This window comes from Petromyzon marinus, chromosome 36 (genome assembly GCF_048934315.1).
Source record: "Petromyzon marinus isolate PM22_M1 ecotype Great Lakes invasive population chromosome 36, UKy_Petmar_22M1.pri1.0, whole genome shotgun sequence".
NCBI classification, from domain to species: Eukaryota; Metazoa; Chordata; class Hyperoartia; order Petromyzontiformes; family Petromyzontidae; genus Petromyzon; species Petromyzon marinus.
The window spans coordinates 10490673-10516911 of NC_133702.1; the positions used below are offsets into that span (position 1 = coordinate 10490673).

The following is a 26239-nucleotide window of genomic DNA, read 5'->3' on the forward strand; positions in this document are numbered from 1 at the left end:
CCGGGTGGAGGAGGAGTGGGGGGGAGGAAATCCCACGGAGCAGATGAGGACAGTGGAAGCAAGTAAAGATGTGGCCAGAATGTGGACAGTGACCACCTGGCACTGCGGGAATGCGGCCCAGCACGGTGGAAGCGCAGCTGTGAATCATCCGGTGCTCTTGCAGGCAAAGATAATTGGTGGTTCAGGCTGAGATGCATGAGAGTCCCAAAAACCTGCTGGCAAGGACATGGCGGTTGCATGAGTTTTATTCACTCGTACGTATGAGCCCCATCCTGTCAGATCACAGAAACTAAAGCGGGGTTGAGCCGGGTTGGTGCTTGGATGGGAGACTGCCTGGGACTGGGAGTCCCAGATGTTGTTAGACTTGGGCTGGAGGTGGCACGGAGATGGCAGTACAGCAATGGATGCGTGAATCTATCTGTGTGGAGTGTTCAGTTATTGTCCGTATGAGTGGATTCTCTCCAGATATTCTGTTTTTCCTGCCACATGCTAAATATTAATTCTAGATAATTGGGCCAGAAATCTCAATGCAGAACCCTCTTTAAAAAGGAGTCTTGAGATTCAGTGAAGCTTTCTTGGATAAACACACGACGTATTTTATTGGACGTCATTGCAGGTAATACACAAACTAAAATCTGGTCATTGAAATAGAAAATGGATAAAAGGATGAAAAGTGTGCACAGAAGAATGGGGCGATGCATCCTTGAATTTCCACTGAGAGACAGGAAGAGGAATACATCGACTGGTGACAGCCAAAGGAGAGGTGACACATCGACTGGTGACAGCCAAAGGAGAGGTGGCAGATAGAATGTCCGCCATGGAGGTTGAACGATGAAATAAGCTCGTGTTGGATGGACGATTGCATCGCAGAGCCGTAAGAGATGGTGATGGCTTGGGGGGTAGATCGTCATACAGCAGTAGATAGATCATGGCTGACGGCTATCGCGACTATTATTAGATGAAATGGGTGACCGTGATGGATCCCTGCCAGCGGCAGTGGTGGCTCGTGCCGGGTGCTGGGCCGGGCTCTCGGTCAGACAGTGCCGTGTCTGCCGCACTCGAGCACCCATTGTGTGAGCGCATGTTCACGTGTGTGTGTGTGTGCGTGGGCATTTGTGAAGTTCTGACTAACCCAATACAGACGACCAGGTGATGTCACCTCCACTTAGCGGTGAATGATGTTGGCTGCTGTGGCTGCTGTTGCTTTGTTCCTACGTTTGTAGGCGTACGTTGCATCTGTGTCTTTGTGCGTGCGTCTGCCCTTGCGTCTGACCATGTGTCTGCGCGTGCGTCTGCCCGTCTGCCTGCCTGTGTGTTTGCCTGTGCGTCTGCCCTTGCGTCTGCCTGTGGGTCTGCCCTTGCGCCTGACCATGCGTCTGTGCATGCGTCTGTGCGTGCGTCTGCCCGTGCGTCTGCCCTTGCGTCTGCCCGTGCGTCTGTCCATGCATCTGCCTGTGTTTCTATCCTTGTATCCGCTCTGTGTCTGCCCGTGCATCTACACGTGCATCTCCCTTTTGCCTCTGCCCTTGTGTCTGTCCCTGTGTCTGCCCATACGTCTGCGTGCATGAATTCATCTTTTGTAGTTGGATCTAGTTACTTTGAGCATTTTGATTATTAACACCGCGGATGACAAATGCACATGTGACATTCAGAATAAAAGAACCACTTCACTCAGGGAGCCAGCCTACTTTCCGTGAAGCTTGCAAGCTTACACCCTTGTGCGTGTGTTCTAAGGCACATGCTGACTCAAGACGCGACACCGATCGGGATACAACTCTGGGAAAAGTTGAAATAGTCTCAGCGGCAAAGAGATTTCGTGGATTAGCATCAACCAAAATACGCGTGCGATGACCGCAATCGATTTGACCTCTGTGACCCTCAGGTAAGCACCAAGGGAAGGGCGCCCCTTTTTCATCCCCGTCGCTGACGTCACTGCCCCTTGCCCCCCCCCCCCTCGGTGGTTCCCCATTCCCCGACCCCCGGGGGTCAGGTGGATCCGGCGGCGGGGGCCAGGAGGTGATCGTGGGTGCCGACGCGACGTCGCACACGCTGACCGACCTGGCGCAGGACACGGCCTACGCTCTCAGCATCCAGGCCGTGTCGCCCACCGGACCGGGGCCCGTGGTCTCCACCGTCGGGAGGACACGTAAGGGCCACGCATGGCACGCCCGACACGCGCGACGACGCACGGCATGGGTGTCGCGGACGCGCCGTGCGGGCGGTGTGCGATGGACGCGCGAGTGTGACGTGTGGGGCATGTCGCATGATGTTCGTGGCACGAGAGATGCATGGAACATGCATGCACACACACACACACGTGACGCGCACAATGCCCAACATGCATGACTGCACTACGTGTGATGCGGGCAACACACGTAACATGTGATGAGCAATACTTGGCACACACGGCGTGGACAACGCACACATGTGGCACGCACGATGCGCTCGCTACACGTGTCGCCCACGAAGACGTGACTGACGTACACAGCAACGCACGTGATGCACACCACATACATGGTGAGCACAACATACATTATACACGCACACACAGGCAGGCAGTGTGTAATACACATGAGACCCCTAAAGATGCTGGAATGGTGATGGTTCGATCATTGTCTGGCATGTGCCAAACCATGATGATATTAGTAAGCCATGTATTCTATCCACTTATAGATAAGTTACCTTCAAAAGGACGCCCCGAATGTATTATTAGAACGATATTGAAATGTTGACCGCGAAGTTGCATAATTTCTGGAACTATCCACACACACAACGCGTACGACCTTCATGACCTGTGCACAGCTCGTCAAAGTGACACGAGACTCACGCGGCAAAACCTATGACGCGTGAGATGTGGCCGCTGAAACAAAGCGCTCACATTTCCCCCCGCCCCGGTGTCCACTCAGCTCGACGAACGGGTGCATCACGGCCAGTTGATCAGCAGGTCACCGCATGTGGTGGGGTAAGGTGTGGGAAGACCCGCCTCTTCCAGTGTGGAGGAATAGGCCGAAATTGAGGGGCTGCCTGGAACACATTCCGTTGGAGGCCCTATCACGGGCAGTGGCGTGACGAAGCAGTCGCCGATACGGAACGCGCAAAACTTGTGCGGCAATTGGAGCACGCACACGCGCGCGAGCGAATCACGCGGATAGCGCCCGGCTTGAGCGACATGCAGACTGCAGGTGTCCCCGAATCCAGGGCCGTATTATCCAACAGGCATGATTCACGCGCGTTTTGCACTTTCTGTATCGGTTAATGGTGCAGCCCCTAGGCAGAGTAGGCACTGTGCCTACTGTGCCTAGGGCCTACAAAAACTAAAGGGCCTACGAAATGTTTTTACCATGATTTTATGTTTGTATGATAAAAAAAAACCAAGACATCTTCTTGAACTAATATATATTTTTTATATAGCAAGGATAGGCACAGTGTGTATTCAAAGAGGCAGAGTCGTGAGATGAACTTTTCGAGATTTTTTTCGTTGCAAAACTAACAAATATCATCTTCAAATGGTGTTTGTCGCACAATCAAGCGAGTAACAGCGGCGGTAGTGACATGGGGCAGCAGCAGCACCAACTCTAGAGAGTTATCACTGAAGCAGTGACAGTGGTGGTAGTGACATGGGGCAGCAGCAGCAGTGACAACTCTAGAGAGTTATCACTGACAGAGTGATAGTGGAGGTACTGACATGGGGTAGCGGCAGCGTCAACTCTAGAGAGTTGTCACTGACGGAGTGACAGTGGAGGTAGTGAGAAGGGGCAGCAGCAGCACCAACTCTAGAGAGTTATCACTGAAGCAGTGACAGTGGTGGTAGTGACATGGGGCAGCAGCAGCAGCACCAACTCTAGAGAGTTGTCACTGACGGAGTGACAGCGGCGGTAGTGACATGGGGCAGCAGCAGCACCAACTCTAGAGAGTTGTCACTGACAGAGTGATAGTGGAGGTAGTGACACGGGGCAGCAGCACTAACAACTCTAGAGAGTTGACACTGAAGGAGTGACAGTGGTGGTAGTGACATGGGGCAGCAGCAGTAACAACTCTAGAGAGTTGACACTGAAGCAGTCACAGTGGAGGTAGTGAGAAGGGGCAGCAGCAACACCAACTCTAGAGAGTTGTCACTGATGGAGTCACAGTGGGGGAAGTGACATGGGACAGCAGCAGTGACAACTCTATAGAGTTATTACTGATGGAGTCACAGTGGTGGTAGTGACATGGGGTAGCAGCAGTGCCAACTCTAGAGAGTTGTCACTGAAGGACTACGAAACAGAAGTGCCTAGGGGCCTACAAGAACCCTAATCTGGCCACGCGCAGGGCGGTCCCGCGCGCCGCCCGGGGGTCTTCGCGCAGAGAGAGTCCGAAATAAATCATCAGCCGTCTTCGCGCCGCTCAATAAGACGGCGGCGTTGTAAAACACGGCCGCAACGGCGGCTCATGAGTGATTTCACGCACGCACGCGCGTACGCATGCGCAAGCCAGCACAATGGAATATTTTACAGGTCATGTAACCTTTAATCTCGAATCCCCGCGCGGTCGTGAGGTGGGTGGGCTCCTGCAGTTGGCGTGAAAAATAATGGGTTCCACGCATGGAAGTCTGCTGCGGTGGGTGCGGCTGCAAGGTCACTTTACATTAAAGGAGAAGAATTCCAAACACAGCCACAGAAGCCGACTCCGGCAACCGTCTAGACACGGGGCTCCACTGTGTTCCCTCCTCTGGCACCACTTCTGCTTCCCTTGTGCTGGCCAGCACCACGACTACCACCGACAACAACATCAACACGACTACCACCGCCAATAACACAGCCACCATCTCCACCACCACCATCGCCAACAACACAACCATCACCACCGCCAACAACAACTACCACAACCAACAACACTGTGACCACCACCAACAACACCACGACCACCACCAACAACACCACGACCAACAACACCACGACCACCACCAACAACACCACAACCAACAGCACCACGACCACCAACAACACCACGACCAACAACACCATGACCACCACCAACAACACCACGACCACCAACACCAATAATACCACGACTACCAACAACAACACCACCAACACCACGACTACCACCACCACCAACACCACTACCACCACCAACAACACCACCAACAATACCACGACCACCGCCACAAATACCACGACCACCATCACTAACAACACCATGACCAACACCAATACCACGACCACCACCACTAACAACACCACCAACAACACCACGACCACCACCGCCTCCACTCATATCACCACTACCACCATCGTCGGTGCCACCGCCGTATCACCATCACGTTCACCGCGACCGAACCTACCCCACCATTATCACCACCATCACCACCACTGCCACCATGAACGCCATCGCCACCACTGTCGCCGACATGACCAAAATTTTTAACACGTAGGCTTTCGCGACCAATATCATCCGTAATAGAGGTGTTTTGCATTAGATCTTTTATGGATGACCAACATGACCACAACTACGACCGTGACCGTTACTGCCGCCGCCACCACCACCACCAACCACCACCCCCGACACCACCACCGCCGCTGCCCCTCGCTCTCCCCCTGGCGTGTGCAGTGAAGCCTCAGACCGTGCGCCAGCTGCTGCTGCAGAACGTGACGACAGATGCGGTGCGCGTGGCGTGGAGCCTCGTCAAGGGCGCCACCGGATACCGCCTCACCTGGGCCCCGGCAGGTCGGCCGCTCACCTCCGCACACGCCTCGTCAAGGGAGACCCGGGAAGATTATGAGTGGGCTTGTAATGAGTGGGATCCCCCCATTCCCTACGCAAGAGGTTCAGCGATTCGGCGTCACGATCATACTTGACGACGTTCGACTCGTTTTCTTTCCGCCTAGTTGTTGGCTGCGGGCTCGATTGTTCATTTCACGCACCTCCGATTAGCATGGTTGTATGTATGATGAACTTCTTTCGCACCGTACATAGCCAATCGCGCTAATCCGAGGTGCTGCAAATGCAGCACGTACGGTGCGAAAGAAGTTCAACGTACGTACAAACATGCGTACATTTGCTTTGTAACCGGAGATTAAATATCTCCGCGAATATTTATCGGGTTTCTGGTAGCCTGGAGTCGGCGGAGTAGCCACGCGGGTAGATCATGAGAGATATGCCGGACTTGAGCCGATTGTGTGGCGTGCGCCCGTGCTGGTGATTGCTGGTGGCAGGCGGTGACCCGCAGAGCCTGAGCCTGGGGGAGTCCTACGGCTTCTACCAGCTGCAGGGCCTGCAGGCCGCCACGGACTACGAGGTGTTGGTCAACCCCGTGTACGGCTCCGTCGAGGGTCCCACGACGACCGCCCGCACGCGCACACGTACGGCACCACACACACACACACACACGTAGGGCACCGCACACACACACGTACGGTACAGCACACACACACACACACACGTACGGTACAGCACACACACACACACACACGTACGGTACAGCACACACACACACACACACGTACGGCACCGCACACACACACACACACACGTACGGCACCGCACACACACACACACACGCGTACGGCACCACACACACACGCACACACACGTACAGCACCGCACACACACACACACACGTACGGCACCACACACACACACACACACGTACGGCACCGCACACACACATACACACGTACGGCACCGCACGCACACACACACACGTACGGCACCACACACACACACACACGTATGGCACCACACACACACACACCCACGTACGGCACCGCACACACACACACACGTACGGCACCACACACACACACCCACGTACGGCACCGCACACACACACACACACGTACGGCACCGCACACACACACACGTACGGCACAGCACACGCACACACGCATACGGTACAGCACACGCCCAGGCCTCCGGCACCGCACACATGCGCACGCTTGTGGCACCGCACCAAGAAACAAACAAAGAACCCACAAATAACCGTAACAGACTGTTGGGGCAAGTGCTGTTAGCGAGTAGCACCTATTGAAGACCGGCACGGCACACGAGGGGGCGGGTGGCCAGCACCACGCCTGGCCGCCTTTGTCTCCCCAGTGGCGATGTTTTTACTCACAGCATCAGGTTCTCATTTGAGGTGGAGTCGTCCTAGGGGAGGCCCGGAATCAGTTCAGATAATCGTCACTGGTGTTGGCCGTGAGCATGAATTGAACTCGGGTTACTGGGCTCAGAGCGCAGTGCGCTAGCCGCTAAGCTGCTCCTCCCCCGCCCCCCTTCCATATGTACATACATACATACGCACGGTGTGCTAACCGATAACGCCACAGCAGCATCCCGTAAGGTAAACCGAAACGCAACAGTGGTTAGCCTCGAGTCAACAGGACCTTGCGGACGCCCTTCCCCGCACCGAGCGCAGGGCCGCCGCTGTGGTGCGCGCGGAGGAGCCACGCTTGTGACCTTTTGCCTTCCACCCCCACCCCCCCCCATCTTCCGCCTCGAAAGTGACTGCTAGCTCGGTCCAGAACCTTCGAGCGTCTGCGGAGTCTGGCAGCGCCATCCAGGTCAACTGGAGCGTCCTGCCGGGAGCGACCGGCTACCGGCTCACATGGGCGCCTTCCTCCGGTACGGCGAGCACGGGGGGGAGGGGGGGGGGTGGGTCACGTGATCACGGGCGCTGCCAGTGGTCACTTCGTTGACGCGGGAGTGTTGTTGGAGTTGAAAAAGCGAGATGGGAGGTGGATTGTCAACGTTGATCATAATTTGTTTCACGGACGTTTCCCGACTAAGGTAAAAAGGCTTGTACGCATTGAGCACTGTCTGCCCATCTGCCTGTAACAGGAGTTGGGGGATGGGGCAGATGAACCAATGTGAAAAAAACTTCAGTCAAAAGTTGTTGTGCTTCGAGGCGCGTACCACATTATATCCCGGAGCCACGAGCCAGTGCTAAAAGGGCCCTCGTCCCGCGTCTCAGGCCTGCCGGCAGAGCCGCTACCCTGGCCCTATGATCCCCGCCTGGCCTACGCACGTCACAGCTTCGTGCGTGCTACCGTTACTGTCGCTAGTTTTAATTTGTTTGTTTTTTAAATTGAACCCATTGCAAGCGACAACGACAATGATGACGGAGAACGCATGCACACGGGGCGGGGGGGGGGAAACAGGGGGATCTGTAGATGGCGCCCTTCTGGGTTGGGTGCCGCTCCCTCAAGGGGGAGTGTGTCGATGTGGAAAGGAGGCTCACTTTCTGACGAAGGCAAGGGGGTAGAGGCAGGGCGGCTAGGGTGGGGGGGTACGGGGAAAATTATACTGTCGCTAGTTTTAAACACTTTCCGGGGACAGGCCGTGTGTTGGAAAGCATCACGAAATCTATGCGTGTGCGTGGTTTCTCTTAAATGCAGGAACACATTTAATGCGATGGAGGGTTTTTGTTGTTGTGTGTGTGTGTGCAGTCATTGGTGACCGGGCTGAGACCATCAGCTCGGCTCACTACACTTTGATCACAGGACCTAATCATAGGCAACTGCCTGGATTCATACCCAGGGGCCTCAACGGCTCTTTGAGCTCTGACTCGCCAGCCCAGCTGGCTGTATTAGCCTTGTCAGAATTCACGACCTTCTGTATACCAGGCGAGGTAGTTAACATCTCGCCACATAAAGACCCATAGACTCACATAGAGATCCATAGACTCACATAGAGATCCATAGATGCACATAGAGATCCATAGGCTGCAGCAGGAATCCAATAAGCTATGAAGTTATTTTTTCACAGATCTCTCAGTATGGACGGGTCAGCGAGTTGCAGTCGGCAAACAATACAACAACACGATAGGAGTTCAAAATAGAGAACAAATAAATAAATAAATGATAAATACAATTATTACATGAGTCCGATTTATCAAGACTGGGCAAGGCAGCAAAAACGATAACGAAACAGTGCCAAACCACGCTAAGATAACACCACACAGTAGTCCCCCAATAAAATGACACATTAACATTGAACTATCGATACCACACAGGAAATTATCAAACCTTAAGAGCAAGCGAGACCAGACATCACCTTCCCTGGTGAATGGAGCCCAACCCAGGACTACTTGAGCAGTAGTGACTCGGTGTCCCTAACCCCCCAAGTGGCCCAGCCGTCTCCGAGTTTATATCTCGATTTGAATAAACGAAAAACGTGAGATCTTTTGTCTGTGCCAAAAGCATTCTCTGCTTCTCATTGGCCGCGTCGGTTCCCCTCCCCCGGTTGCGACAGACATCACCGGGAGAGACCGCCTGGAGCAGATGACTCTGGGTGGCGCCGTGGACAGGTTCCTGGCGACGGGGCTGGTGCCGGGTACGGAGTACGTCATCACCCTCTACGCCCTCTTCCAGGAGACGCAGGGGCCCGGCATCTCCGTGGCAGCACGCACGGCCGGTGAGGAGAGGGCGCACGTGGGCACACACACAAAGATCCCCCCCACCGTGTAGCCTTAACAGACTTTTGGGGGCGAGTGCTGTTCGCGAGCAGCACCTATGAAGGCCGGCACGGCACACGAAGGGGTGGTTAGCCAGCACCTCGCCCGGCCGCCTTTGTCTTTCCAGTGGCGATGTTTTCACACTGCCCCAAGTACTATTTTGAAGCTGAGTCAACCTAGCGGAGGCCCAGGACCGATTTAGATAATCATCATTGGCGTTGGGTCACGGGCGTAACCCAAACTCAGATCGCAGTACACTAACCGCTATACTAAATCACTCGCAGATTGTCATATATTTACACATACTCTCACACACATGTACCTGGACATGCTGGCACACAAATAAACCTACGCACTTGGATGCCTGAGCCCTGGCTTCTGGCTCCACCTACGCATACTCCACTCCTCTCCGCCTCACCCCCGCGTGGGTTTCCGCGGTCGTGGGCATGCCGCAAGGCTCTCCAACGTCGGCACGATGTCCGAAGTTTTGCCCGCTCCCCACCTCCGAGTCCCTCGGGGAGCTTCTTCATTCGGCTCAGTTCCTGAAGAAGCTCCCAGCACGTGGAGCAAAACGTCGGACATTGTGCAGAATGACAACACGGCCTCGACCCGACAAACACTTCGGCGAGCTGCAACCTTCCACCCCCTTATTTCCAGACTGTGGAGACATTTAGCCCCCCGCTCGCTACATCTCGTAAAAACAGCGGTGCCATCCATGCGGAGCTCTGCCTGCTGCACGTATCACGTGATCAAAGTTGCCCTTCGAGGTCTCCGGTGGGGTCGGTATCGCAGACCGAATCCTCTCTAAATGCACGCTGCCGTGCGGATAATCGTTCACACGTGAGCCGCCCGCTTTGTGGGCGCTGCTATTTATTTATTTGCTTGTTCCACGCTTACAAGTGAAGGCTTTTCCCCGAGCCCCGAGGTTCGGCACGCGAGCAACAACGCGGGTGGGAAACGGCGTGGCAGCGGGAAGTGGACTCTGTGCCATCCACTGCCCCTGCCATCATCTCCCCTCTCATCTTATTCTACTCCGCTCTACGATCTCTCCTACATCTCCCCTCTCACCTCACTCTACTCCTGTGCACGCAGTCTCCTACCTCTCTCCTCTCGTTTCCTTGGGAGGTCTTGCATTCTCCTCTGCTTCTCCCAGCCGTCATCGCTGTTGACTCCATGGTGCTATTCACGTCCAGGTTCAGGAACTTCCACTTCTACTCTGCCTATGACCCAATTCCTCTTTCTCTCGATATCAAAAATAAACCTTGCCACTCATTTCTGTGCAGCGCGTAGACGCTGTAATCGTACCGCGTGTCTCCCCCGTGTCTCCCCCGTGTCTCCCCCGTGTCTCCCCCGTGTCTCCCCCGCGTCTCCCCCATGTCTCCGTGTCTCCCCCGTGTTTCCCACGTGTCTCCCCCGCGTCTCCCCCGCTTCTCCCCGGCGTCTCCCCCTCGTCTCCCCCGTGTCTCCCCCGTGTCTCCCCCGCGTCTCCCCCGCGTCTCCCCCGCGTCTCCCCGCTAGGCGACCTGACGACGGTGCAGGACTTCCGCGTGGTCTCGGTCGACTCGTCGTCCATCACCGTGACGTGGACGCCGCTGGCGAGGGCCACCGAGTACAAGCTCACGTGGGGGCTGCGCTCCGGTACGGCGAGCACCCACATGCCAACGACTCCCACGCCAGCACGCCGGTGTGGCGCAGTGATTAAACCGGGTTCTCTAGCGGCTGTGAGTCGACGGTCTTGGCCTAGACTCCCAACGACTTCAAATAAACTGTCACGTTCTATATTCCGTTCTGCACTTAATTGGGCGAAATTCAAGTTCTAATGGATAAAAAATATGACTGAGAGATGGCCAGGTGACTCTTTAGAGGTGAGTGAAACTGTGCCAGCACCGCTGACCAAGCATGATTATACCAGGGTCCTAAGTGTTGTGTGCTGATGGGCTTAGCCCCAGCATAGGCTCACATAAACTATAAATGCACGTTTCTACATGTGGAGGGAAAAACCATAGGACCCAGAGAAAAATCCACACAACCTTGACAGGCATCAGGGTTGGGATCGAACCCACATCCTTCTGTATACCAGGCGAGGTAGTTAACATTTCGCCACATACAGACCCATAGATTCACATAGAGATCCATAGAGACTTACGTAGAGATCCATAGACTCACATAGTGATCCATAGACTCACGTATAAACCCGTAGACTCACATAAAGGTCCATAGACTCACATAGAGACATGTAGACTCACATAGAGATCCTTAGACTCACATAGAGATCCATTGACTCGCATAGAGAACCACAGACACATAGAGATCCATAGACTCATATAGAGACCCACAGACTAATATAGAGACCCAGAGACTCAGAATAGACAGTCTCAGCTCAGTCCCCTATCACTGCCCAAAAACAACCAATCACGTGGATTTTTCACTTTCGCTTATTGAAGTCCTCCCATTTAGTTCACCATACTTTACCATGATTGCAGTGTAGGTTGGTAAGTGGAGGTGCCCAGGATTGGATCAAATATCACTAGCCACTGGTGTTAGCTGTGGCCGGCAATCAAACTCAGGTATCTGGATTCTTAGCGCTGACTTTGACTTATACCAGTCTCTTATTACTTTTGATGGCATTTTCCACTCCAAATTGGTTGACGTAGTCTGGCCAAATAAAAAAAGCCACAGTACGGTTTTATGAATTAACACGTATTTGTAGCATGTGAAATGTGCGTCCAAAATTGTGCAACTGCTCAACTCCTACTAAATCCCCTCCCCATTCTGTGTAATGGTTTCTTCCAGATCCCATGCCCAATCCCGAGTTTCTGGACAAAACCATCAGCACATACAGGGTGGAGGGGCTTGCTTGGAATACGGAGTACCAGGTGTCCATCAGACCCATCTACAACGATGTGGAGGGGCCTCAGTCCACGCTGCAGCAGTCAACTGGTGAGACACCGCTCATACAAAGACAAGGATCCCCCCTATAGCCTTAACAGACTGTTGGGGCAAGTGCTATTATCGAGCACCGATTAAGGCCAGCTTGGCACACGAGGGGATCGGTGGCCAGCACCACGCCCGGCAACCTTTGTCTCCCCAATGCTGATGTTTATACGCTGCACCAAGTACCCATTTGAGGCTGAGTCGACCCAGGAGAGGCCCAGGACCGGTTCAGATAATTATCACTGGTGTTGGCCATGGGCGGAAGTCGTCCCGGTCCTGATTGGCTTAACCATAAATGCGTACCTGGTGCTGTATGTAAACATCAGCACTGGAGAGACAAAGGCAGCCAGGCATGGTACAGGCCACACTACTACCCTGACAGCCTTAATAGACGCTCACCAACAAAACTTGGCTCAAGAGTCTGTGGAGCCTGCACGAGGAAATCTTTGTCTTTGTATATCTGCATGTAATTTAGTACGTGTGCGTATGTGTGCATATTTCGTACGTCTTTTTTGTGAAAGCGTGTGTGTGTGTGCGCGCTTGAGCATGGTTGACTCAGCTCCTCGGTGAGCAACCCCTCGCTTGCGCGTGTGCTCGCCAGCAGTCTCTGGAAGGCCACACGGCGGGGTGGCGTCTCGTGTCCTTGTTGCGCGCAGGCGGGGCGGTGGAGCCCCAGCTGGTGGGGCCCGTGGGAGACCTGCAGGTGGTGAAGGTCGGTAGCTCCAGCGTGAGGCTCGCCTGGAGCGGTGTCCCCGGCGCCACTGCGTACCGCGTCTACTGGCGGCTCGCGAGCGGTACGGCGATCCGCCGATTCGGCGACCTCTCCCCACGCTCACTCCGCCGCGCTTGTTCAACTAACGCCGCCATCGCCGTGGCTGACGGTCACGGCGTTTTTTTTTGTTTGCCGGGGTTTTCTCCGCGCCCGCTCATGCGCGCGGTCACGCCCACGCCGCCCCCCCCCCCCCCCCCCCCCCCGTCGCGGCGAAGGCGGCGGACAGGGCAGCCAGACGGTGTCTCCTGAATCCACATCGCACCTGGTCACGGGTCTCCAGACGGACGCCGCCTACCTGCTCGAGGTGTCGGCGCTGCAGGGCAACCAGGAGGGGCCCCGCAAGACCGTCTCGGCGCAGACCGGTGAGGCAGCGGTCGGCGGTAGTGGCGGGGGAGGAGGAGGAGGAGGAGTGTCCCACAATACCGTCCTGGGTCAAATCTGATTATAACAGAAAAATTGTATTAAACAAGAGTCCAGTGCAGAGCATGAGCGATGGGGGGAGGGGGTACAGATGTTCTACAGACGACAAGCCCTAGGCCAGGTGTCTACCGGGCAGAAGAAAGGGAAGATGGGTTTGGCAATGATTGTGAACGTGGTATTCTTAGGGGTGGGGGAGATGACTGAAAAGGGGGGGGGGGGGCGAGGAGAGAATGTACCCAAACAAAACCGCAACATCAAATAATGTACACGGTGCCGAGCAAGCCTGTTGTTATGTAAGTCCCCTGGGACAGCGACTACCTCACATCTGACACATTTCATGAATCAAGGAGACCGAGTGGAGGTGGTACCGCGGAGTCGGCCGTCACCCTCTGCACTCGTAGTCATAGTGACGGTTGCTAAGGGGAGGTGGGGTGCCATGGGGGTGATTGCCCCCCCCTTGAAACCCTTGAGAATTGGTATTTTATTGATATTTACCAGAGAACTGCCATTTAATGTGTTTATTTATTATGAATGTAGGGCCCTATTAAAAAAAGTTTGGTATTTCAGGACCGCCCCCCTCCCCGCATGGCAAGGTTCCAGATTTACCACCGCATAGTCCGGAGGGCAATCGAGATGTCTCCTAGCGTCCTCTTTGTACGGATGCACAGAGGGCACCCACAGGCACGGCTTGACCACATCACAGGCTGGTTGCACGGAGACGGGTTGGACACCAGCGGAGGATGGGCTAAAGTCAGAGACAGGCGCAGTTGGAAGTTGGCCCCGAGTGGGCTGCCAGCGCACACCAACTCATTGGCATCGCCAAGGCAACAAGTTGGGAAAGCCGCGTAGCAACATGGCCCCCTTTTGGCAGGCTAATACCCTCTTTGGAGGCTCACGCCTCTAACTCGACATTCGCGATGGAAGATATCGGTCAGTGGATCATCACAGAGACGTTGGTCACGAAACAAAGCCGCATTGCGTTGTCGCAATAGATCTGTACTTCGAGTTGCGCTCCGTAGCTAACCGTGCAAATCAGATAATCAGAGGTGCTGGGCAAGGACAACGAGCACGACACAAAAAGCATTTTAAGGGCCGTGCAAATTTTGTGGTCATTAATAAGATTGAAATTATGCGGAAAAAATGAAACACTCTGCTAACTCATGAAAAAAGGCGTACACTTATCATGCCACCAGAAAAGGCGTACCCACATGTCACCAGTGCCCCTGCCACCCTGTGTACCCCATTCCCGACCCCCACTCACGCCCCCGTGGCCCCAGAAGGACGTGACGAGACCCAGGGATTTCGTGTCGGGGGTTACACCGACGGGAAGCTGCAGCTCGTGTGGGACCGTGTCGCCGCGGCAACAGGATACGTGCTCACCTGGCAATCGGCGTCTGGTGAGGGAAACTGGAAGAGGAGCGGCACTGGGCTGTGCCGTGCCGATGAATATGAATAACGATGGCACTGCTGTAGAGTTACTGTGCTGTCCTGCTACTGCTTCTGTTGCTGGGTGACATTGTCAGATTTTAAGCTGGGGGCCATAACCTGCTGTGTGATATCATCTTGACCTGCAAAGCATGCTGGGACTTCCCGTTGAGCTTTTGAATTCTCCATCAACTCTCTTGGTTGGACGATGTGCGCTTGATTTTTGGCCTGCACGCCCTTATCTGGATGATGGGTTTTCTTGTCGGCTATTGTGATCGCTTGTAGAGGTGAGAGGTGGGACATTGGCTAGCGCGGTGCACTACTAGCTCAGCGACCGGGCTACAATTGATTCCCAGCCACGGCTAACATCAGTGGCGAGTGATATCAGAATCGGTGCTTGCTCCCCACAATTTTTTCACCAACCTGCCCTGACGAATGTAGTGAAGTATGGTTAAATGACCCCCATGTCATGGGGAGGCCTTCCTCCAGCAGCGGATTGATGAAGGCTACTAAACGACAGAGAGAGCCGAGTGCTTGAATGTGTAGAGAGGCGGTGCCGTTGGTGATGGTGCTATCGGTTGTGGAAATGTAGGTTTCCGGTCGTGGGGGTCATGTGACCATACCTCATTGCGCCGGTCACTGCGTGTCAGTGAAGGTGAGGAGCATAGACGTTTGGGGACAATGCAGGACCACGTGGGATTTTGCTGCATCGTCTTCTGTCCTGCCCACATCGCAGCGCCGGAACACGGTGGTCGCCCTTCCTTCGTCTCGCAACTGTGGGCACCACGGTGGCGTGAAGTTAACTACCTCACCTGGTATACAGGAGGTTGTGGGCTCGATCCCGACCCTGACCACTGCATATTCGGGGTTTTCATGTTCTCCCCGTGGTGGCGTGGATTTTTACTCTAAACGTGCATCTGGAGTATTTGGCTGCAATTTATTTCCACACGATAAGCCGCTTTGTTGAGTTATCATTTATGCCCTTCTGAAAAAGAGCCACATAGCTCAGTGGGCCTTACTTGGTAAAATAAAAAAATAGTCTAGTTTTTATAGTTTCATTTAGCGTCCGAGATCTGACGAGATCACGCCGGAGCATTTTCGTGAACTTCGCCCAGACACGAGTCGAGGCGATTCGCTCGTTGTTGAGGGAGCAACGTGCAGGATTACGTGTAACACGCGCACCGGGGGGTACTGGTGGGTACCTCTGGGCTGTGAAGTCGGGGGCATGCTCCCCGTACAATCCATGCGTCGTTACACTGTGCTTGTGCCCTCGCTCCGCAGCGCCGGAGCAAACCAGGGAGCAGTTTGTGACCCTGCGCCCCGAGCAGACGTCGTTCAACGTCGCCAATTTGCAGATGGGTCGCTCCTACCTCTTCAAGCTCACCCCCATGCACACCACGGGAGAGGGGCAGCCCGCGTCGCTCACCCACCTCGTCGGTGAGTGGCTCTCTCTCCTCCGACTCCCTCGTCTCTCACCGCTCATCGCTCACCGCTCGCGCCCCCCTCCCCTATCACCTGACGCAAAGGTGCCGCCCTAAACGTTTCGACGTCCAGCGTCCGGTCTAAGGTACAGGTGCAGCCCTGCAATGTCTTACTGACAGGAGGAACTCCACGAGAGGGAGCTCTTGAGTGCCTCAGGTCCGGTGGACTGGTGACAACACCACTTAAAACATTGCGATGCTAACGGGGCAGTGACATTGCCCAGTGGTAGCATGTTCACCGGTTAATGCAGTGAGTCACGGTTCGAATCCAGCCAGCCACCCTGGATAATGCTGCACATGTTAATAAACCAATTATACCACGGGTGTAATCTCCGAAAAATATGAACCTGCTTCATGATGGACATTACAGATGCTGTGACTTCAATGAACAGTAGACCATTGCATGCCAGTGCCACGGTCCAAATTTAAAAAATTAGATGGAAACTACTTAATTGGGAGACACACAGCAATCATCATCCCCCACAGAGAAAAATTGCAGGACCCTCCTGAAAATGTTGAGAATCATTGAGGCTTTCCTGAGTAAACAAACTAAATAAACAAAAAATCATGCACGAGCCTCCTGACAAAGAGTCTTTTATTTTCATGTTTTGGTCTCATTTTCGTTTTGCTTTGTCCAATACATACCTGTCAACCCCTTATCACTGCCTACCTTATTACAGACCAATTCAGACCTTATTGGTCACCACGTGCCCTTATAAATCCCAACGTTCATCCTACAAAGTCTCATCACAAGGGAGAAACACAAACAAATAGACAAAAAATTGCCTTTTATTTGCCCTCATTGAAACGGCTGTACGCCGCGTGGACCTGAAAACTAAAATTCCCTGTACAAGGATACAGGGTAAACCGTATGGGTTGACAGCTGTGCCAATTCTACCTCGTGCCACCCCCTCCCCTCCTTCTGTGCCCGCTGCCATCTTGGCAGTTTGTAGCAAGGCCCGGGGAGATATTGTGTTCCTCATCGATGGCTCCACAAGCATCGGCCTGGAGAACTTTGCCCTCGTGCGACAGTTCCTCCATCGCATCGCCTCCTCCTTCCCCACCATCGGGCCCGACACCACGCAGGTGTTTGCATGTCTCTCTCTCTCTCTCTCCCCGTGGTCACGTGGATTTTTCTCCGGGCCCTCTGGTTTTTCCCTCCACATTTAGATTCAACATCGCGCATTTAGAGTATTTGGCCGCTATAAATTTCAACGTGATAAGCCGACTTCGTTGAGTTATCATTTGTCATAGCCAGGTCGCTTCTTAAAAAGAGCTATACAGCTCAGTGGGCCTTAGCTGGTAAAATTTAAAATTAAACAAAGATGCCCAGCTCCACGGCCTTATGACCCAGCCAACCCCACGACGGCTTTGGTGGCTGTCAGAACGACTTCAAGGAAGACGCACGGTGGCCGGACGGTGGCCGGGGGGCTCGGTGGTCAGAGCGCCGAGCTCGCACAGCTGAGATGCTGGGTTCGCATCCAGGCACCCGCCCGTGATTAAATCAGAGTTGATGGATTGAGCCCGGTCACGAATGACTGCACAAAAAATAAAGTGTCATGTTCCATTTTAGTTCTGCCCTCAATCTGCCGAAATTCCAGCTTGAGAATTAAAATATCAGTTTGCCTGTCAATGCGCAGTAGACGGCGGGTATGTTCTTGGTTCACGTACGCATCGCAGTATTTATCAGGAAGGCCGCTGGGCTCACCGCACCACGAACCTCTGCGGCGAGCAGCAAAACGCTCGGGCCGGCGTCACCGATCATCGCGCGATCGCGCCGTGTGCAGGTGGCGGTGGTGCAGTACAGCACCGACCCACGCAAGGAGTTCTTGCTGAACGAGTACCGTGACCGCGAGCTGCTGCTGCAGGCCATCCGCAGCCTGCCCTACATGGGGGGCAACACACGCACCGGTACGCACACACGCACGCACACATGCACACAAATAGCCTCAACAGACTGTTGGAGCGAGTGCTGTTAGCGAGTGCTGTTAGCGAGCACACACACACACGCTGCTGCAGCAGCTCAACGAGCCTCCCCGTGGTCACACCGATGAGTCAACCCGCAACCAGGATGTCAACTCGCAACCTTCCGATTGCGAGCCGCCCGCTCTACCATTGAGCCACCAAGGCCACGTGCCGTCTGTGCTCCTCACCTTAACAGGCGCTCGCTCACGGTGTTCACTCGCTGCGTCTCGGCACTTGTGAGCGTGCAGGCCGGGCGATCGAGTTTGCGCTGTCCACCATATTCCTCCGCGACGCCGGGATGCGCCCAGACACCCCCAACCTTCTCATCGTCGTCACGGACGGCCGCTCCCAGGACAACGTGTCGGCCCCCGCGTGGCACGCCCGTGCCGCTGGTAACCGCGTGCAGCAGACGCACGGCTCCGGGGTCAAGGGTCGGGGACACTGTATTGTACGTAGGGGAATACAAGTGCATGCGTGCGTGCGTATGTGCATAGGGAGTGGTGCTGCAGCGGTTAGTGCACTGTGCCCATGAACCCAGCCACCAGAGTTCAATTCCCGGCCGCGGCTAATGGCAATATACCCACGGTAATAGCCAGGGTGGCATTGCGAGATTCGAGCCGCGGACCGCTGCAGCAAGCGGCAAAACGCGCTACCCTTGGGCCGTGCCACCTCTCCTAACGTACGTTCGTAAATGCGGGCGCGTGCCTCCTCCGCGGGCAGGCGTGCGCGTGTATGCGGTGGGAGTGGGCAGCTCAGACCCGGCGGAGCTCCGCATCATCACGGGGGAGCCGGAGGCCGGGCCCTTGCCGGGCCGACGCCGCTCCGTCTACTTTGCCGACTCGTTCGAGGACCTGACGGCGATCGGGGAGGAGCTCGCCGAGTCCGTGTGCCAGGGAGCGGTCGAGCCCGTCATACCGCCGGTGAATGTGCCACCACGACCACCACAACCAACAGGAGCAACAGCGGCAGTGCACGGCGTCGCACCCACGCACGCTCACAGTGCAGGCGCGGTTCTTCGCTCGTGGCTTTAGCTCCAATTTTATTCCGACCGCCGCTATAATGCCTAGCGTGGTCCCAAAGGCCAAAAATATCAAACGACCATCAACAAGCAGCACGACGTTGCAATAGATCAGATTGTAACAAGTTTCTTCAATTGACCAACGTGCTCAGAGCTTGGCAATAGAGACGATTAGGAGGGAATTACAAAGTGAAGCAGTGCAGGCGAATCTGCAGAAAGAGAAGCGTTCTGACCTGCAGCGTGGTGGGTAAATGAGTAGGTGAGTGAGTGGGTGAGTGTGTTGTTGTGACCTCCGGTGTGGTGGTTGAGTGAGTGGGTGAGTGAGTGGGTGAGTGAGTAGGTGAGTGAGTGGGTGAGTGTGTTGTTGTAACCTCTGGTGTGGTGGTTGAGTAAGTGGGTGAGTAAGTGGGTGAGTGAGTGGGTGAGTGAGTAGGTGAGTGAGTGGGTGAGTGTGTTGTTGTGACCTCTGTTGTGGTGGTTGAGTAAGTGGGTGAGTGAGTGGGTGAGTGAGTAGGTGAGTGGGTGAGTGTGTTGTTGTGACCTGCAGTGTGGTGGGTGAACTCGGTCAGTGTGGAGGAAATGAAAGAATCAATGTCTGGTAGACCGAGTCCTCAACAAGGGTGGAGGAATTGACGAGTAAATGCCAGGGGGACAGTAACGATCGTAGTAGCAATAGCAGAACGATAAGGAGTAGGCGAATCTACTACTCATGGGAGGAATTTGCGGGCTGGCAACGCCCCTCCCAAGCTGTACACATTTTTAAATTTATTTTTAGTAGTTACAATTAAGATTCAAAAAAATATAATTACGTGGAAAAAGAGAACCCCTGCCCCTCCCCAAAAAAATATAAGTCAAACTCCACCTATGCTCCTGCTGAATGAACCATTGCTCAATATTTGCGCTGTGCCACCCGACGGAAGTCACATTACGAAGTGAGCACGTGTCTCTGCTCCCTCCACCCCTGTCGCTGCAGAGGCCCGTGGAGCCGTGCGTCATCCAGTGCCCGCAGGTGAGACGGCCAGCCTCCGCGACGGCGCATCGGCCCACCGCGACCACCACTTAGGAATTTATACCGTGACTGCAGATTTCCTCCGAATTTTTACATTTTTTGGAAAAATCTGCTTGTTTTTCAAAGTATTCATTTGCGTATGCCGGACGCGTGGGATGCTGCCAGTGTAATGGATAGCAGCAAACACTGGACCTGCAGTCCGGCACACGACGATTCGACTTGGCACCAGTTCTGCCTGCCTCCCCACTCGTCCGGCACAAAATTCTCCAGCGTCTTGATCTGCGATTCACATGAATGATGACGCTATATGAAATGAAACCATGGCCGTAATTTCACTTATATTTTTTTTCTTACAGGGTGCAAAAGGAGAAATGGTACGTTATACAGCAGCGCTATTTGTACATGCATATTTAACTCATATATGTTCATAGCAGCACTGAGCCATTGGTGGAAACTCCACGTTCATACGGAAATGCCACTTGTATGTATGTTCGGTTTTGTGTTTGTGTGCATTTGTATTAATGTGTTTATGAATGTCAGTGTACTGTATGTGTGTAGGCATGTTTAGGTACATTTATGTAATCTCAGTCAGGCTATGCATGGCACCTGGCTCTGTCCCATGACCTCCTGACAGTTAGCCTTCGACACTTCACATAGCCTCAGAATGCACCTAGCCTGACACAAGCGCCGTGGTGATGTCACCGCCACTTAGTGGCGAATGGCGGCTGTTGTTGCACTCGGGAGACAAAGGCGGCTTGGGCGTGGTGCTGGCCACCAACCCTCTCAAGCGCCATGTTGGCCTTCATAGGTGCTCGCTAACAGCACTTGCCCCTAGTCTATTCAATGCTATATGGCCGATCTTTGTGTGTGAGTGTAAGTATATATAATGTGGGGAAGAGTAGTGTAGTGGATGGCACACTGCACCTTGAACCAAAAGACCCGAGTTTGATTCCTGCTCATGACCAATAACAGTAGTGAATATTTGAATGAGTCCTGTGCCTCTGCTAGTACCTGGTGCATTGTGTAACCATCAGAGTGTGATGTCTTGGCCATCATTGGTGCTCTATAGTAGCACTTGCCCCAACTCACTGTTAAGGCTATACGGGGGATATTTGTCTTTGTGTCTTTGTGAACCCACAGGGCAGGAGAGGTGCACAAGGGTCTCCAGGTCTACGAGGAGATTTGGTACACAAACACTCACAACACAAACACTCAAAAACACTCACAAACACTCACAACAAACACTAACATACACTAACAAACACTAACAAACACTCACAACACACACTCACAAACACTCACAAACGCTCACAAACACTCACAAACACAACACACACAAACACTAACAAACTAACATACACTCACAACACACACTAACAAACACTCACAAACACTCACAACACACACTAACACTAACAAACTAACATACACTCAGAAACACTAACAAACACTCACAAACACTAACAAACACTCACAACACACACTAACAAACCCTTACATACAAACACACACTCACAAACACACTAACGAACACCTACACACACTCACAAACACACTCACAAACACACTAACAAACACTTACATACAAAGACTCACAACACACACTAACATACACTCACAACACACACTAACAAACACTCACATACAAACACTCACAACACACACTAACAAACACTCACAAACACTTACAACACACACTCACAACATACACTAACATACACCTACCTACACTCACAAACACCTAAATACACTCACAAACACACTAACAAACACTCACAACACACACTAACAAACACCTACCTACACTCACAAACACACTAACAAACACCTACATACACTCACAAACACACTAACAAACACTCACAACACACTAACATACACCTACCTACACTCACAAACACACTAACAAACACCTACATACACTGACAAACACACTAACATACACCTACATACACTCACAAACACACAAACATACACTAACAAACACCCACAACACACACTAACAAACACCTACATACACTCACAAACACACTAACAAACACTTACATAACTTGATCTGAAGTTTTCGTGACTGCAGGAATTGCTCTTTGGTTCTTTCGTTTACACTTACATACAAACACACGCGCACACACTAACAAACACATACATGCACACAAACATACAAACACTGACACACGTACAATACAAACACACTCACAATTACTCAAACTGTACATACACACGAACGAACTAACACACAGACACTCAAACGTAAAGTCACACACTTATCATCTTACATACACACACTCACACATGCGAAAAACATACATACACACGCTCGCACATACTCGCACACTTACATGTTCGTACTCAGCACACACACAAGCTACGAGTGGACTTAAGTACACACTCCTCATCAGCCATGCTCAATCCACTGCTGGACGAACGCCTCGCCAGGACGTCGCCATCGCTCACGATCCTGTGCTCTGTGGTGCAGGGACCTCCCGGCGAGCCCGGCGTTCCTGGCAGCGGGGGCGGTGGAGAGAAAGGGAAGAAAGGAGAGCGGGTGAGCACCTGGCTGCCCCGGCTGCCCCGGTTCCGAGCGACGCCGTGACATCTCGAGCTCATCCTCCTGGCGATCGCAGTGGCCTTGATTTGTGTCTCCGGTGCTCAGCTGCGTCTGCCAAACAAAAAAAATCACTAACAATGTCGAGTTCCAAAAGGCCCGTGACAGGGTTAGGCGGACAGCGATAGCTTTGTCCTAACCTGGTGCCGCTTGAATGCGAATTGCCACTAAAGCAACCACACGTTGTGGTTTGGCCGGGAAAGTTAAAGTGGGTTCAAAAAGGCTGTGCCAGTCTTGATTTGAAGTTTTTGTGACTGCAGGAATCCATACTCTTTGGTTTTTCGGTAAAGTCACGTAGGTATAAAATAAAATAATTCACGACGTATCGGGCACAACACAAGCGTCCGTCATCAGGTGGGAAAGCGTGGGTCTGCTGCTGAGGCAGACTTTTAAAAGGTTTGAAATGGGTGTAGCCTAAGGGTTATAAAGAAGTGGCCGGGGCTAGTGATGTTAATGTGAGAAATTAGCATGTAACTGTAAGATAGGAGGAGAGCGGCCTTCTGGACGAGGGCACGGAAGTGGCTATGTTAATGTGAGAGATTAGCATGATGTTAATGTGAGAGATTAGCATGTAACTTTAGAAAAGGAGGAGAGCGGCCTCCTCGACGAGGGAGTGCAACCCAAAGGGTGCAATCCGAAGGGCATGTGAGCATGAGAGTGCAATCCAAAGGACATGAGAGCATGAGAGTGCAATCCAAAGGCATGAGAGTGCAATCCAAAGGCATGAGAGTGCAATGCAAAGGGCATGTGAGCATGAGAGATCTAAGAGAGAGGCATAGAGAGAGAGACACAGAGTCGGAAATAACAGCTGACATAGGCAGGTAGGATTGAAACATCACAGTCAGTTAAGACTTTACCTGGTTAATAACGTCCTTCCAATGATTGCTCAGTTTGTACCCATCTTCTCGGTTGAAGTTGTGTCTGTGTTTATATATCTGGATGGCTTCATGAACAAATCTCTGAAGGTAGCCGGTAGGTTTGCATAGTACCTCCGTCTTGGAAAAATCAATTTCGTGTGAGCCCACAGCGTTAAAACAATGATCAGCAATGGCAGAGGTATTGGTCCTACCGTGTTTCAGATCTGCCTTGTGTTCACGAACGCGGTCCAAGACATGTCGTTTCGTTTCACCAATGTAACTGCTGCCACAACCACAACTCAGTTTGTAGACATCAGGGTATTGCATGTCAGGAATCGCATCCTTTACAGATGGGATTAAATCACGGATTTTGTGTACTGTGTTGAAACGAACCTGGATCCTGTGTTTAAGATTTTGGAATATTTTTGGTAACCCCTGCTATGTATGGCAAAGTGATGGTTTTGGCTGGATGCTCAGAAGGTTGTCTCCCAATGGCTCGGGAGGCAGCTTTTCGGATTGTACGGTCCGAGTATCCGTTCATCCTGAGGGCTTGTTGTACGTTCTCCAGCTCACTGGCTAGGTGGTGCTGGTAGGAGATGCTACGGGCCTTATGGTGTAGTGTTTTGATGAGGGAATTCTTCTGGGCTGGATGGTGGTGGGAGTCAGGCTTTAGATAGGCATCCGTGTGGGTGGCTCCCTGTAGACCGAATGTCCCAACGAGCCATCAGGTCTCTTCTCGATCAAAACATCCAGGAATGGTAGCGTGCCATCCTTTTCCACTTCCATGGTGAATTTGATAGACGGGTGTATGGAATTGATGTGGTTGAGAAATTGGTTCAGTGCTGGCAGGCCATGTGGCCAGATGACGAAAGTGTCATCCACATATCTCTTCCACAAGGAATGACGTAGGGTGGATGTCTGAATGGCATCTGTCTCAAATTTCTCCATGAAAACATTCGCTACCACTGGCGATAAGGGAGAATCCATTGGGGTACCCTCAAAACATTAGGATTTTGTTAATATTAAATATTTGCTGGCCTGATATGTTCAAATTATTATGTGGACGATTGGCAGGACTACCTGAGCAATGGGCGGAGCTACCTGAGCAGTGGGCAGAGCTACTTGGGTAGTGGGCAGGGTCACTTGAGCATTGAGTGGGGCTAGTGGTTTATGGGTGGGGCGATGTAAAAGTGGGCAGGGCTCATGGAGGTCGGGGAGCCCCTCACCATGTGGCCTGGTTACGCCTCCCAGAAATGTGGCAGAATTAATGATCGCACCTCTTCCTGATCCATATTTCACATTTACCAGTATCCGTCATTTCTATTGATAGTTTAAAGTTTCTTGGATTTAGGAATGCTGCCGTGGTGTAGCGGTTAGAGAACTGGACTTGCAATCCAGAGGTCGCCGGTTCGATCTGGCACGGTGGTTGAAGCATTGTGTTCCCGTCTACCGAGCAGCATTAACGGGGTATACCGCATTCGATCCGCAGGTTACGTGCAGTCGGGTAAAGTATGGGTATAGCCACCTCTTTCAAGATGCCTGGCCAGCGCCAGCTTGGAATAGTTGGATAAATCACCCGCTCTAGCGGGGGCCTGTATAGTGGAAGGCCCTTCCTCCAGCAGTGGCATGAGCAAGTATTCGCAGGGCTGCGCCGCCTTAACCTGGAACAGAGAGAGGCATGGGCTCCAAATGGAGGGAGGAGACTCACAGTGCTGTCACCTGCGTGCAGGGTTTGCCAGGCCAGGATGGGTTACCAGGACAACCTGGTCGCCCGGGCAACCCAGGACCGCAGGGAACACAGGGCCCACAGGTAAAACCAAGTAACTGCCTCACCTCACTGTACATACAGTGCACACATACGGCTCACACACGTGTAATCTATCTTTTAAATCTTGTATTTGTTGTCATCTAAATCCCCCCCCCTCCTGGACACCTGTAAAAGAAGAGCTTTGTGGCTCATCGAATTTTTCTCCAGAATAAATAAATATTCTGATTAAATGCTTATATTACACTTACCAATATGATGTATTCGTATTGTGTGCCTCATCTATTTAGGGGGTGCAGGGACCAGCCGGCCAACCAGGCGAACCCGTGAGTATCGCACGACCTTAGCGGTGGGCAGTGAGGGCAGCCGCCCAGACAGCAAAGCTGCGAGGGGGGTGCCAAAAATGTAAGAGGGCCATAAGAAAAGTGTGCACACGTTGGGAAGATAGGGACAGAGAAACATAGATGGAAAAGTAGACACAGAAACATAGCGGGACCAACTAGAGATACACAGCGAGACAGATACAGCCAAACAGAGAGACACACAACAGCAGCCGCC

General features: G+C 52.9%; 1 protein-coding gene across 4 annotated transcripts in view; it reads left to right on the forward strand.

Annotated features, from left to right (window-relative positions):
* COL7A1 (collagen type VII alpha 1 chain) overlaps positions 1 to 26239 on the forward strand; it is a 131036-nt gene that overhangs the window by 21082 nt on the left and 83715 nt on the right. For 3 of the 4 annotated variants that reach the window (XM_076072111.1, XM_076072112.1, XM_076072110.1), the window contains exons 9-29: positions 1991 to 2146; positions 5590 to 5706; positions 6195 to 6341; positions 7480 to 7599; positions 9229 to 9390; positions 10949 to 11068; positions 12224 to 12370; positions 13021 to 13158; positions 13352 to 13498; positions 14834 to 14953; positions 16263 to 16418; positions 17409 to 17548; positions 18250 to 18373; positions 18676 to 18819; positions 19148 to 19347; positions 20419 to 20454; positions 20811 to 20828; positions 21595 to 21639; positions 22931 to 22999; positions 25646 to 25726; positions 25972 to 26007. In XM_076072111.1, the coding sequence (XP_075928226.1) occupies positions 1991 to 2146; positions 5590 to 5706; positions 6195 to 6341; positions 7480 to 7599; positions 9229 to 9390; positions 10949 to 11068; positions 12224 to 12370; positions 13021 to 13158; positions 13352 to 13498; positions 14834 to 14953; positions 16263 to 16418; positions 17409 to 17548; positions 18250 to 18373; positions 18676 to 18819; positions 19148 to 19347; positions 20419 to 20454; positions 20811 to 20828; positions 21595 to 21639; positions 22931 to 22999; positions 25646 to 25726; positions 25972 to 26007 (2423 nt within the window). The remainder of the gene's footprint in view (positions 1 to 1990; positions 2147 to 5589; positions 5707 to 6194; positions 6342 to 7479; positions 7600 to 9228; positions 9391 to 10948; positions 11069 to 12223; positions 12371 to 13020; positions 13159 to 13351; positions 13499 to 14833; positions 14954 to 16262; positions 16419 to 17408; positions 17549 to 18249; positions 18374 to 18675; positions 18820 to 19147; positions 19348 to 20418; positions 20455 to 20810; positions 20829 to 21594; positions 21640 to 22930; positions 23000 to 25645; positions 25727 to 25971; positions 26008 to 26239) is intronic. The other variant, XM_076072113.1, reaches the window with a different exon arrangement.